We start from the raw sequence: 14,252 nt of genomic DNA on the forward strand, positions 1-14,252 counted from the left end.
TACTTTTGCAAAGTGCTGTGAAATACTTTGCATAACAACTGCGTTGCATTCCAGGACAGCACACATGTGCTCCAAAAGACACACCCCCTACCCTAACGGACTGCGTACACTCACACACACACACACACTCTCTCTCGCACACTCATAAGGCTGTTCATTGAGTGCAAACAGACATCAGCAGAGGGTTTACAGTGCAACCACGAAGATAGTCCCAAAATAAAAAACACATCATCCTCCAAACTCATCCCGTCACATCACCATCTAGTGTCCTCAACTGGAAGTATGAAAAGTGAAAGGAAAGGAAAATCCAGCCGAAGAGGGGGGAAGGTTTCAATACTTTATTTTAACAAGTCAAGATAGTATTGAATAATTTTGATAATTAAAAAAAAAAAAAAAGATCAGACACATGTAAAGGAAAAGCTACTAATATATACTTAATATTGAACAGAGTTAAAAAAAAAAAAAAAAAAAAACCCTAACAAACAAAAAAACAAATCCAAACTCACCAGTGAGGCTCATCAGCCGTCTTGGTCGGAGCTGCATTTGAAGTCATTTAAAACAAATATAAAAGACTCTATCAAGACAGAAATGATAAAAGCTCATATTCTTATAAACGTTTTGGGAGTCTACCAGCTGTTTAAAGCATCATCTTGTTGCGTCTTTACGCACAGCTTCCCCATCTGGTTGAAAACTATCAATAAATCGGAATCGTTTCATGTAGCAGGGTCTTACTGAAACCCCCGAGGTAAAAGGTAGGCAGTATTTTTCTGTACTCCCCACCACCAACATCATGTGGAAAGATATGGACACACAAAAGGACCAGATTTCTTCCCCACCCAGCAAAAAGTAGACAGTTTGTGTGAAAAGTCAGGAGAACCAAGGAATGAGTACAAAAAAAAAAAAAAAAAGAATCCCCCTGCGTGGGGAACATATTTTACCAGCATTTAAGCTGTCAGGAATGCCGGCCAAAAAGGGAGAAATATGTTAATAATGTAGGCTACTGCCATACCAAATATGGCAATATTGTTACGTCTTAGCTCTTGGTGCGCATCTGGAAACGCTTAGACTTCTCTGAATAAAGGCACCGGAGAGCCAGAAATAGACGCTGTTAAACGTATTTCTGCCCACACCTTTAACACTAACACAGAGAAAAACACCTTTTTTACTTTAGACATGGTTTGCAACATATGATAAATATGAACGGATTCGATCTGCATAAGCCATACCACGGGATTAATCACTAATAGTGGCCAAATTAAAGTGAAACTAACACTTTCTTTTCACCCAGCTGCAGATTTGTTCAGATTTGAGTGGCACTTGTGTATATTGTTTCATACCGTCGTGTTTTTTTTTCTTAATTTAGAGAACTAAATATAAATATCAAAGTTTCACAGGATAATCACACATGCTCGGAAGTGTCTTAGGTCATCTGTTTGAGAAGAAAACTGCCGAGTTGATAGACGTGAAAAGCAAAAAGAGGAAGAAAATGAAAGAGGATAAACAAGTTGAGAAAATATGGAAAAGAGTATTCAGATGGGATCCAAGAAGAGGGAGAATCTATCTGAACAAGAAAAAAAGAGAAAGGTATAGACAGGGTGGAGCTTGGGATTGGATGGAAAATGCGCCGAGAAACATTCCTGGCATAGTTTGGCCGACTTTCAGCGGGGACGACGTCAGCTTCCCAGGAACCGATATAAGCGCGGAGGTGGCCAGACTTCAGCAGACAGCAACTGCTTTACTGAGAGCCTCATCTGCTCTAAACGAGCCTCTAACGCTACAAAGACTACCAGCAAACAAGAGAGACCAACGACCAGGACAGGGAATACTACCGGGCGCAGACTTTTCACAAGGATTCCTCTTTACGCGCAAAGGAAATTTGTCCAAGATGCTGATGTCTACCATCTCTACTTTTATCTTCCTCGTAAGCCTTCACGTGGTGAGTTTTTATTCGTTATTTTCATTTTAACAGATACTGTTCAGTTATTATGTTTGCGATAATAACTCCTTTGGATTTGAGGTCAAGATTTAAAGTCTAAGTCAAAATTTATTTTATTTTTTTTCTGTCAACCGCGCAGGTCCTCTCCTCATCCTCCTCTTGCCCCTCCATGTGTGACTGTCCTTCGGAGATGCCCAAGTGCGCGCCCGGCGTGAGTGTGGTCCTGGACGGCTGCGGGTGCTGCAAGGTCTGCGCCAGGCAGCTGAATGAGGACTGCAGTCTGACCGAGCCCTGTGATCACACCAAAGGGCTGGAGTGTAACTTTGGGGCCAGTTTTGCTGCTGCTACAACTCGAGGCATCTGTCGTGGTATGTATTCAGACTACACTTGCTCTTTGAATTAGCCTGCAGTCTGTTTTTCCCTCTCTGTAAATGAGAGGAGTAGGAGCTTGGTGATTTCAACACTATGGAATGCAAGTAGCCTAAACCTCAAAGCCCACTGTGGAGGGAGACTCCTCAGGCAGCCTGAATAATTTCTCAGTTGAACTGATCCTTATCTGGCAGCCATGTGATGTCTTTAGCAGACATCTTTGAGAAGAGCAGGAAAGAATAACATTCCTTTCTTTCTGTTTTTTTCCCCTCTTACAGCCAAATCAGAGGGCAGACCCTGTGAGTACAACAGCAGGATCTACCAGAATGGAGAGAGCTTCCAGCCCAACTGTAAACACCAATGCACATGCATTGATGGAGCAGTGGGATGCGTCCCRCTTTGTCCACAAGAGCTCTCCCTGCCCAACCTGGGCTGTGCCAATCCCAGGCTGGTGAAAGTTGCTGGCCAGTGCTGTGAAGAGTGGGTGTGCGATGATGGCAAGGAGACAGACATCTTAGAAAAGATCTTTGGCAAAKACATGCTGAGTGAAGAGCTGGAGAAAGACCTCACCAAGAAGAATGAGCTCATTGAAATTTTCAAAGGAGGACTCAAGTCCCTACCTGGTAAGAAATATTTCAGTCTATCTTTTCTGAACAATTGTTGGTTCTAGCTTAACATTTGAAGCATATAATGATTTACTAATTTGGTTTACTTCTTTTGTTCTCAGCATTCAGAGCAGAGCCTGAAGTCCACAGGTTTGACAGTCAAAAGTGCATCGTCCAAACCACACCTTGGTCCCATTGCTCCAAAAGCTGTGGAACCGGCATCTCCACCAGAGTCACCAACAACAACAGCGAGTGCAAGCTGGTCAAAGAGTCACGAATCTGTGAAGTGCGCCCATGCACCCAGTCACCTTACTCCAGTCTGAAGGTAAGCTTGAGCCGACCACAATTGAATGATATAGAAATGTGCATGAAACAGAAAAAGATCTCACTGCTGGTTCTGCGCACGCAACTGATCTCCATCTATTTTGTTCTCCTCCCTCTGCAGAAAGGAAAGAAGTGCAGCAGAACCAAGAAGTCCAGTCAGCCAGTGAAGTTCAACTATGCTGGTTGCTCCAGCTTGAAGAAGTACCGGCCCAGATACTGTGGGGCCTGCGTGGATGGTCGCTGCTGCAGTCCGCACGACACCAGAACCATCCGCGTCAAGTTCCGCTGTGAGGACGGCGAGAACTTCCACAAGAACGTCATGATGATCGAGTCCTGCAAGTGCACTTACAACTGTCCACATGCCAACGAAGCCTCCTACCCTTTCTACCGCCTCTCCAATGACATCCACAAATTCAGAGACTGATTGGTGAAGAGGATCCAAACCCCTCAGTGAGAAATAGATCAGCTGCATCATTGGCAGCCAATGGCAGTCTAGATGACTGCAGGGGTGAAGGCAGACCATCAGCCAACTACCATCTTCTTGTTGTAACTAGATTCCCAAGGAATTGTGGACTTACATCATGAGGACTTAATGAAGTGCACTGTTTGCTGTGACTACATCAGCATTCTTAACATGAATCGCTTCATATTATTGGAGCTTTGAAAGTAGCTTCGTCATGGAGCAGGTTGTAATTACTAATTGTACATTTATGCTAGTTGCTGATATCAATTCACTGTGTATATTTTGATCCTTTCTCCAACATGACCCAGACTGTAGACTTGTGTGTGTATATGTTGATATGCACACTCGCAATTTCAATTAGCATACCATGGTATATCTTAAAGAACAAGACAACGAAATGTAACTTTGCGACTTGTCTAACAGGCGCGTGGTTTCATTCCTTCCTGACGTGGGCATTATTGTTCATGTTTTGTGGCAGCTATTGATGTCCCTTCATGARAAAAAGASAAAGCGAAACATGTCAAAGGATGAATGTTTTTATTATTGTTATTAATATTATTTATCTAATAAATGTAGCTACTTTATTTGGATATTAGGTGTAATACTGGAATAAATTTGTAAAATGATTTAATTTTATATGCAACAATAAAACTGATTTATTTATGAAATATTGCACATGCCTCCTTTGGTTTGTTGAAAGTTTGCTGTAGGATGGTACAAACATTCCACGCCACCCCTTCAAAAACAAAACAAAACCACAATGCTCGTGGGTGCAGAAGTGGGGGAGGATATCCAAAGAGGAGGAACTCCTCAAGTTATGTCATTCTGTAAGGATTCTCAGGCAGACTATAAGCAGGGTCACTGTGCTTTTATATAACCCAACCTCAGAGTCTCCCTCCACTGACTTTCTGTGCTTTGGAATGCCATTCTGCAGAGAGCTAGCTTGCTTTCACTTGATCTGCCCAAGCCATTCACTTGACTGATTCTGAGAAGGGTTCAGAGGGAGATTAAGTCCATGGGTAGCAATGAGTGCAGTAGTATGCCAAGAATCTTAAGTGCTGCTCTCAATGTGCTGGGATTAGACACCATGCAACATGGACAAAGACTATAATTGTGTACAATAGCCTGTATCTAATGAATGCATTCCATGTTTTTTATTTCTCACACATAGCAGCGTAGTGCTACCAAATTGACCCAATTCATTAGCAGCTGCCTTTAAACATGAGTTAGCTTCATTGGTCTATAGAAGCTCTTAAACTGCAGGGGTCTGCTAAACAGTTGTAAACAGCCCTAAGGAGCAGACAAGGCTCAAGTCTCCCTTTTGGCTTTGGGTCAACTCACTCATTCATCTATTGGTACCCCGATTTTGTACCCACGTGCTGCTAGTCTATACCCATCCACTTGACCATTGCATATCAGTTTACTTTCTCCTGTTGTAAAGTATTTTCATGAGAGATTTAGAAAAATCTTAAGTATATTTTGGTTTAACTTTTCTCATCCACATTTGGGCTTGTTGCCCCTTGATCAAACTGAAGTTACAGGGAGTAACCTGCTACTTGTACATATCTATTTATTGGAGGAGGAAAAACATCTCTTTACAATAGACACGGATTATAGAAATTTTCTTTAAATTACTGTTTGTCAAAGCTGGCAGGAAATGTCACCCATTCCTTTCAGGTTTCAGATCAGCAGGCATTAGCAAATACTAAAGATGGGGAGAAAATGGGATTGCTATGTGCTTATACTACCACAGCACTATATATAACCACACACTGGATTTGTGTTCTTTATCATTTTATGGCCTCCAATATCCATGAAAACTGCATAATATAAACTTAATGATTAAAGAATACAACAACAAATCGCACAGAGGTGTTCTTATTTCTCCCCAGGTTTGATGTTTGTACCACCAGTGGGGTTTGAACTGGCGCACACAGAGTACAGCTCAGGGGCAACGACAGTGAAGGGTTTCTTTTCAGACGCAGGTAGAGGGAGCGGCTCAGGAATGCAGCAGTGGCTCAGAAAGCAGACATCCTGATGGGCGGCAGATGTTGGAAAATATTTCAGAGCAACATGTTCACTTTAGCTGGGAAAATTTTCCAAATTCGCCAAACACTCCCAAGAACTCTCTTGTGTAAACCAAAAGCAATTCATCGCTCTGCGACAGTTAAGAACTTGTCTAGCTGACACTGTATGGCATCCTTGTTATCTTTCCTGCAAGGCTGCTGGCAGTAAATCTTGATCAAGTGTGTTTAATAAGAGGCTGAGCAGGGCATAGCCTTTGATTGAGCTGAATGCCTCACAGGATGTACCAGCTGAGGTTTTACAGATTGCTTACATGAAAGGCTTCTGAGGTTTACCTAATCACAAAGATGTGTGGCTGCCCCCCTCGCAGCCAGGGTTTACAGTCAAAACACTTTCAGGGTGCCCTGTTTTTGCTCTGTCGCTTCCTACAGGAGAAACTTTCCGTCTTGTCTCAGAGACTTTGCCAGCTGTCGTCCTATCTGGTTATCAGCAATTCTGATAATGGACTGCGGGGCACTCAGTTATGTAATGGGATCTATAGGTTATGTGAGTGATGCTGTCTATCAGCTGTAGCATTTCTTTATGGCAGGCCATCCTTCTGCATGTTCAGGGAGCCAAACAACTGGGTTTATTGCAAGGACAAAACTTCAAACTGAGCACAAATGTGAAAACTAACAGTCCTGGAAACACTCCTGCAATTAACTAATTCCCCAACTAACTCATTCCTTAAACCCTATATGTGTTTATATGACAAAGACATTTGAGTTCAAGTTTCATCGAGAGCTACGTAATCTTGTGTGCAACCAGCAGCTAAGAGAACCGAGAGAGACCATTACAACATTCTGGATACTGCTAAAGGCTGATGTCAACAATTTTATAGTCCCCTAGACTATAACCTTCAGTTAATATTTACTGTTATACAGGCAGGAGGGAACGAGGGTTGGAAGGTAGTCACAAAACACAGAGGCAGCTTCTTGTTTCATAAAGTACCATCTGCTGGTCAAAAGTTGAAACAGCATTCTGCTTTTAAACTGTGCATTGCAAAACATCTTACATCAAGCAATCAGCTTCTGCGTCTTTAAAAATTAACCTTCACTTTTTAAGACTAAAGAAATAAATGGAGTAAAGTTTTCACAGGATTTGTGAGAAAGTTGTTGCAATGAGCATGGACAAACAGAGACTTATGGATAGTGATGCAAGTCTTCTGTCACACCCATAGGATCTACAGCTGTAATTACGTAAAAAAAATATAACTGATGAGCAGCCTGGAAAGGGCAAATCTGTCCTCTCCTCCCAGGCTTTGGCCTGTTTGTGACTATAGTTAGATGACTACTTATTACTGCAGAAATTATTAGCTCAGACTCACTTATTGGGCGTCTTAAGAGGTGGACATCATCATCCAAGCTTTTGTTACTCTTTTTTTTGGCAGGCACAGGCACACCAAACAAGTCCAACAATAAAAGATTTACTCTCTTAAAACTGTAAAGGAGAACTTTTTAGTGATTTGTTTTAATTAACAGGGTTAAACATTATTCATATACACCTCAGAAGTCCACTTTAGAAACTTCACAGGTACATAACAGCTGACCAATACCTTAGATACTGTTCTTGTCTGAAATAGGTAAGAGTCATAGCTTGGAAATTTCTTCTCATCATCGTTGATAGAGTTGACAAAGTCAAGTTTTCAAATTAAACAATAATTTAGTGCAATAATTAGTGCAGAAATTATCGGTGATGTACCTCAAGGCTCAGTTTTATGACATTTTCTACTGATGTACAGTATATGTGGTTCCAATTTTTTAATGAAATGCCTTCCTCCATCAACTGCTTGACAACACTCAAACAGTGGTTACCTTGACAACTGTCCACAACTACATTCTGAGAGATGAGAAACACAAATCATTTTTCCAGATCATAAAATCATCTCTATTAAGTAGCATATTGGTGCCTTAGCATCCTGTGTCTTGCTGAGTCTAAGGAATATTTAGCTCCTAAGCATCACCCTTGACATTTTGTATGTAAGAAACTCAACTTTTTGTTGCGGATTATAGCAAATCATAGATTTTTGCAATTCCAGGAAAAAGTGGAGACTCCTGCACATTCTTTCATTTAATCATACGTTGATTACTGCAGTAATTTTATTTTTTTTAAAACAACAACAAAGGGCTCCTTTATATGTGTAAAGTCACTAACATATGTAAAATGAAGAAAATAATAAAAATAATCACAATAATGTGAAGGATATTCTTTGATATTATCAGAGTACAATGTTATACTTTAATATTTGAAATACTGACATTTTGATGCAGTAGTTTTGCTGCAATAGTTTTGCTGCTTTTATATGCAATGAAAGCTAAATTGAGCATCCATCCATCCAGCCATCCATCCATCCATCCATTTTCTTCCGCTTATCCGGAGTCGGGTCGCGGGGGCAGCAGCTTCAGAAGGGAGVCCCAGACTTCCCTCTCCCCAGCCACTTCTTCCAGCTCCWCCRGGGGAAYCCCAAGGCGTTCCCAGGCCAGCCGAGAGACATAGTCCCTCCAGCGTGTCCTGGGTCTTCCCCGAGGCCTCCTCCCGGTGGGACGTGCCCGGAACACCTCACCAGGGAGGCGTCCAGGTGACATCCTGACCAGATATGCCCGAGACACCTCAACACCAGAGAGGTGACATTCCACGTCCCAAGAGCCAGCTTCTGCAGCCGAGGATCAGACCGCCAGGGTCCCCTCCCTCGGCTGCCGCCCGTAACACACAGCACCCGACCCCTTTGGCCCCTCCGACACTTGGTGAGCCCATTGGAAGGGGGACCCACGTCTCCTCTTCGGGCTGAGCCCGGCCGGGCTCCGTGGGTAAAAGCCCGGCCACCAGGCGCTCGCCATCGTGCCCCACCTCCAGGCCTGGCTCCAGAGTGGGGCCCCGTTGACCCGCGTCCGGGCGAGGGAAAACCAGATCCAAAGTTCATCTCCATCATAAGGGGTCTTCGGGCTGCGCTTTGTCTGGTTCCTCACCTAGGACCTGTCYGCCTTGGGTGACCCTACCAGGGGCATAAAGCCCCAGACAGCATAGCTCCTAGGATCATTGGGACACTCAAACCCCTCCACCACGATAAGGTAGCAGCCCGAGGAGGAGGGGCTTTAAATTGAGCATTTAAATTTAAAAAGATGTTAAGACTTAACATTTTTTCTTATTTGCTTATCAACTGTGGCTGAGCATTAGTCATCTTATCTTCCTTGTCAATAGACATAAAACAATATCTTAAGAGTATAAAGCTAAACTGATTTTGCTCCATGACTGTGAATCTGACATTTATTACTCTTTTGCCTTTATTAAAAGCTAAATTTATCAAATGCTGATCTAAGTCTCCAAATTCTCAACATAAACTCCACCAATTAAAAAAAATTACATTCCGCGTGAAAAACACTATCAGAGTTTTGTGTAATTGGTGAATTATAGCTCTGCAGCGAGAGACTGGCAGCCTTTCTGCTCTGTTTTGGTCTCTTTAAATGCTAAAGAGCTCCATTTTGACTCTCCTTTTGAAGTCTTGAAAGTATTGAATTCATGACCATGAATGAACCTTTAGATGTGGGTGTAGATTAGTAAAATCCCTGCACTGCCAGAGTCAATCATGCACAACTCGCGCTGTCAATCTCAGGCTCAGCCTTGCTTAGCCGACTTCAAAATGTTGGAATTTACATAGTGAGAGAAGAACAGGATTTTGGGCAATCACTGTTTTTTGTTTTCATTTTCTCCAAGGGCAAGACCATACAAACAAAAACCATGAGGATGACCGGCTATTTTAGTCTGGGGGTGCTACGAGTCAATCAACATGCAGAAGGTCTGTGTTTCCAAAACTGCTTATTATCTCGTTCTCTTCAGGGACGTTACTGAGGTGAAGATGTCAGTCTTCAATAAAAACAGTGACCTAGCTTTAGAGTCTGAAACAACTATTTGTCTTCTGCACCTACTCTACTTCTATGCAAGGTTCTAGAGCCACAAAGCCACCCAGAGAGTCAATGAAACAGCACATGTTTTACAGCTTTATGTGAAAAACTGCTTGGATATGAGTGATGATTCAATATTAAGCTATCCATGTGCACAAGATGCTTCCTCCAAATTTGAACTTCTCCAGATGGTTAGGCATAGTAGCTCACAAACAGATAAATCAATGAATGGAAGGCTGTAAAACCCATTGGACCAACCTCAGTCAAAATGTCTCTCACTGAAAGAATCAGGATGAAAAAAACGATCTGAAGGGGAAGTGAACATTTTTAGCCAGCAGAGTTGTCAACAGCGATAAGAAAAAAAGAAATGGGATGCATTTTGTGTATTTTTGCTTAGAGTGCATGATTGACATTGGGCAAGGATAATGATCTGTGTGGACTGAAGCATAGCACTGGCATTTATTTATTGAGAGAAAAATCTAATTCATTCAAGCAAACAAGACTAGAAAGCTTTCAGATAGAATGCCCATCTATGTTTGATTCTGTTCAGAATCACACCGGGATAAACTCTGGACAGGTCAGCAGCAGACTCAAGCAGTGAAACATAGAGCATGAAGGGACAAAACCCCCAAATGTACGAACAAACCATGCAGGATTCACACAAAAAGACCTCAGTCGAGACTTAACTCCAGGATTTTTTTTCTTTTAGGCAACAGTAGTAATCACTGTTCAGTCCTAACGTACAATGACTGTCTTAAAATGAAAAGTGTTGAAAATGTACGTGACATTTTATCTACTTCAACAATTCAACTGAAAAAAGTTAAACTCAGACATAATATTTCCCACAGACTGATATATTTCAAGCATTTATTTCTGCTACATTTGAAGATCATAGAGTACAATAATGGGGATAACTTGACAGATAGCTGTAAATCAGTCGGCAACAGGAAGACAAGCATTAAAAAGTCATTAGCAAAGAAGCTGGAGGTACACACAGTCCTGGATTCATGCATATAAATATAAAGTTAACAGGAAGGTAAAATAGTAGAAAAAGGTGCACAAGCAATGAAAACTAAGGAAAATCCTAGTCTTCATGAAGCAACGGGGTTTGGGAGACTTCCAGTCATTGTTTTAAGAGCCACCACACACAGACACATGCAGAACAAGAGCTACGACTGTCAGTTCTTTTGTTAAGCCATTCCTGGACCAGGACATGACAACTGTCCATACTGCCAAAAGTACAAATACCTGCTGTACGACCAAGGTATCTGACACATTCACTACATGTCCCTTAAACATCTATCCAATTTATTTAATCTTTCTATAGTTGGCCATAATGCTTTAGTTTAAACATTGCTTCACTTAAAATCCTGGGTTTGTTTGTGATAGAATTATGTAGCATTTTACATTGAAACATTTGTTTTTAAAGCTAACACGTTTCTTCTTTTGCAAGGTAAATTTCTGGTACATTACTTCTGTCTGTTTCTTTTGCACTCACTTTAGATACTGCATCCAGAACAGGTGTATGGGAGGAACCAGCCAGCATTTCCTGTGTAAATTGGTGTATGACGTCACTGAGTACATCCAAAATGGAGGGTTTTCTCTTTTGTAAAGTAACCTTTTGACCGTTTAACATAACATTTTTAATTGAGTAGATTAGTGTAAATTAGATTAGTAACCTTATTCCTGCTTCTTTGTGACATATCTTCTAATGCAGGGGTGCCCAAAGTTGGTCCTCGAGGCCCGGCATCCTGCATGTTTTAGTTCTCTCCCTGGGTTAAGCACCTGGATCAAATGATGGCTCGTTAGAAGGCCTAAGAGGAACATTGACAAGCTGAAAAGGTTGTTACTACCACCAGGGAGAGAACTAAAACGTGCAGGACGCCGGACCTCCAGGACCGACTTTGGGCACCTCTGTTTTAATGGTACAGACTAATGAAATGCAGGTGTGTTGCCAACTCCGTATAACACCAGTAAGAATTTGGCTACTGTGACGCTAAGATGTCAGAAAACCAAGATGGCAAAGAATAAGATTTACCAGGAGGAACATTGTATGGCCTGCTGATGCTGACTTCTTATCACCTTTCTTGACACTCTCACTATGCTACCTCACAGTTTCACTGTGTTTGATTGACCAGTAATGATACCCAAATTCCACATAGAATCTATGGAGTAATGTCAGCAATAAAACAAGACATTTTCAATAATGCAGACAAGTGGAAGACTTGTATTAAGGCACCTCTGATGTCTTCATGCCACACCACATGAACCTAGTAACTCATGCAAGAGTAGCTCAGGTAAGTACTGAGTGAGTATACGGTACAGTATAAGGTCATATTATTCAGTAAGTCCATATTTATCAATTAAAGATAATTGCTCTTACGTTCTAAAGCATAATACTCTAGTGACCACTGGGCAAAATGTGTCTTTCCTAAAATAAGACTAAGACTAAGATGCCAACCAGCACATTATAACATTTCTTGGAGTGACAGTAAACAATATGCTCATTATTACTTACATCAGGCTAAATTTGAATGGCTTTTAAAACCTTAAAACGCTGCATGGACATTTTCCGTTTAGTTATAAACCTTGTTCCCACACATTTACTGTGACTCTTAGTTTAGACTCATATTTGTGAAAATTGGGGATTAACCATTTTTTGGAAACTTATTGTTTTTAATTTCACCCCTACTTAATTAGCTATTGCTTAGGCCACCAAAGTAAATTCATACCCTCATAGCTGCCTTTATAGCAACCCGTTCTGCACACTGCGAAATTGTGCCTTAACCACCAAATTAAGGCAAATTAAGTGAAAACCAATTGCAGAAAGTTCAAAGCATAATTAAGTTAAACTGAGACATTATTTCCAACACTTACATAATCTAAAGACTATAAACAGCTCTGGATTACTTTTAACAGCAAACAGAAACCAAAAAAAATAGCTTTTGTGTGGTCTCATTGAGTCATTTTATGGACACAGAAAGTTAAAAGATCTGATAAAATAAAGTGTGCAGTAATTCAGCAAAGTTGTAAAAAATGGAGAAACAGATGTACAGGCATCACAGATTAAAACATTATGCTTTCATCAGGCTGCGGATGTATGACATCAGTTTTTAAATAGAAAAAAGTCACTTTTTACAGAAGATTTTTTGAAACTCGATGGACAACAAATTTTAAATATAATCTAATAAAATGTTTGAGAAGAAACTTTCTCATAAATAGCAGTTGATGCCATGAGAACTGGTACAGAGCAGTCTAAAATTGCAATAGCCAGGCTATTAAAAAAAGAAAAGAAGAAGAAGCGATCAAAATTGCATGAAAACAGTCTTGCATATAATCATCTCTTATTTTCATATATGCAAAGCCACAGTCAACTCACAGTTCTGGTGTCGACAGGCAGTTCTTTCAGAAGACCGAGGCTGACTTCAAGCTGCTGCTAAACCGGCTAAATCTTTATATTTTAATTACTTCTTTCAAGCAAAAATGACAATTTTGGTTTACACTGTTGGAGGATTATTAGACAAAGCTACAGGAAGATGGACTTTGCCACCTTCTGCAATTTTGATTTTAAAAAAAGAGTAAAACCACAAACCTTAACATATTTTGGTGATAATTTTATATGACAGTAAACTACAATGTAATAGAATTGTGGAGAGGAAGGAAAATGATAACACTGTTTACACTTCACTTTTGACTATTAATAATAATAAAGACAAACGTGGCTTCATTCACCAGGGTTGGTACAGGGTTGGTAAAAATTTAAGCACTTTCCAAACATTCTCCAAGTAAGTTTTCACATTTTCTCAGCACTTACTTTGGAGATAAACTCAATTCAAATGAACTAAATAATGTACTTTATTACTGTTGTTAACAATGTCTTGTGATAGTATTCTAGTCTACACAGCAGGGACAAAGTAAATTAAAATATAACACAATTTAATGTTTTGAAAATTCTCTCACATACCCTGTACACCTGATTGATCTGAGAACAAAACACAAATTCTTCAAAAGGAATCCCCCAATGTTGATAACATAAGACCACCTTTATTTCAATTTCACAGATCAATAACTAATTGAGAATTTAGGCTTAATAAATATTAATTACCTGGAACAAATCAGTTTGTGTTAAGGTTAATTAGCTTCACTTGACTTCCTTTAAGGAGTCTTTGCTCCTAAAGGTTTATTACAAGACTGTGCAGATAGAATATCAGACAGTTTCAAGAACATTATACAGAAATCAAGCACTTTCCAAACCTTGAAAACACCTTGTTGACATTCAAGCATTTTCAAGGATTGCAAACACTTGTACAAACTTTTCTTTTCCCCAGTCTAGACCCTTTAGCCGCTGAATTAGCTTGATCCATTTTACCTGTTCCTGGTGGATAAATGCATCCCCACAGCATGATGCTGCCACTGCCATGGTTCACTGTAGAGGTGGTGTCCAGGACATGCTTCAAGTTTCAACACATCTGTATCAAATAGATAGTTTGGCAGACTTCTGCAAAGCTCGGTGACATTTTAAGAAGGCAATTTAGCTGTGTTAACATAAAATCTGCAGGGCACCCGCCCTTCGAGGCTGGAGCCGGACACTT

At 40.6% G+C, this 14,252-nt stretch overlaps 2 protein-coding genes across 3 annotated transcripts in view; one reads left to right on the forward strand and one right to left on the reverse strand.

The window, feature by feature from the left end:
- LOC103463070 (N(G),N(G)-dimethylarginine dimethylaminohydrolase 1-like) overlaps positions 1–826 on the reverse strand; it is a 23,010-nt gene extending 22,184 nt beyond the window's left edge. The window contains exon 1 of one of the 2 annotated variants that reach the window (XM_008406200.2): positions 507–824. In XM_008406200.2, coding sequence (XP_008404422.1) covers positions 507–543 — 37 coding nt within the window. In that variant the 5' untranslated portion in view covers positions 544–824. Of the gene's footprint in view, positions 1–506 lie in introns of both variants that reach the window. The other variant, XM_008406199.2, reaches the window with a different exon arrangement.
- A 771-nt stretch (positions 827–1,597) lies between these two features.
- ccn1 (cellular communication network factor 1) lies at positions 1,598–4,372 on the forward strand. The gene is made up of 5 exons (XM_008406205.2): positions 1,598–1,936; positions 2,076–2,304; positions 2,584–2,928; positions 3,033–3,235; positions 3,356–4,372. The coding sequence occupies exons 1-5, from the start codon at positions 1,613–1,615 to the stop codon at positions 3,656–3,658; spliced, it is 1,404 nt and encodes a 467-aa protein (XP_008404427.2). The 5' UTR covers positions 1,598–1,612; the 3' UTR covers positions 3,659–4,372.
- The last annotated feature ends 9,880 nt before the right edge of the window (positions 4,373–14,252 follow it).

Source organism: Poecilia reticulata, linkage group LG4 (assembly GCF_000633615.1).
Source record: "Poecilia reticulata strain Guanapo linkage group LG4, Guppy_female_1.0+MT, whole genome shotgun sequence".
Taxonomy (NCBI): domain Eukaryota; kingdom Metazoa; phylum Chordata; class Actinopteri; order Cyprinodontiformes; family Poeciliidae; genus Poecilia; species Poecilia reticulata.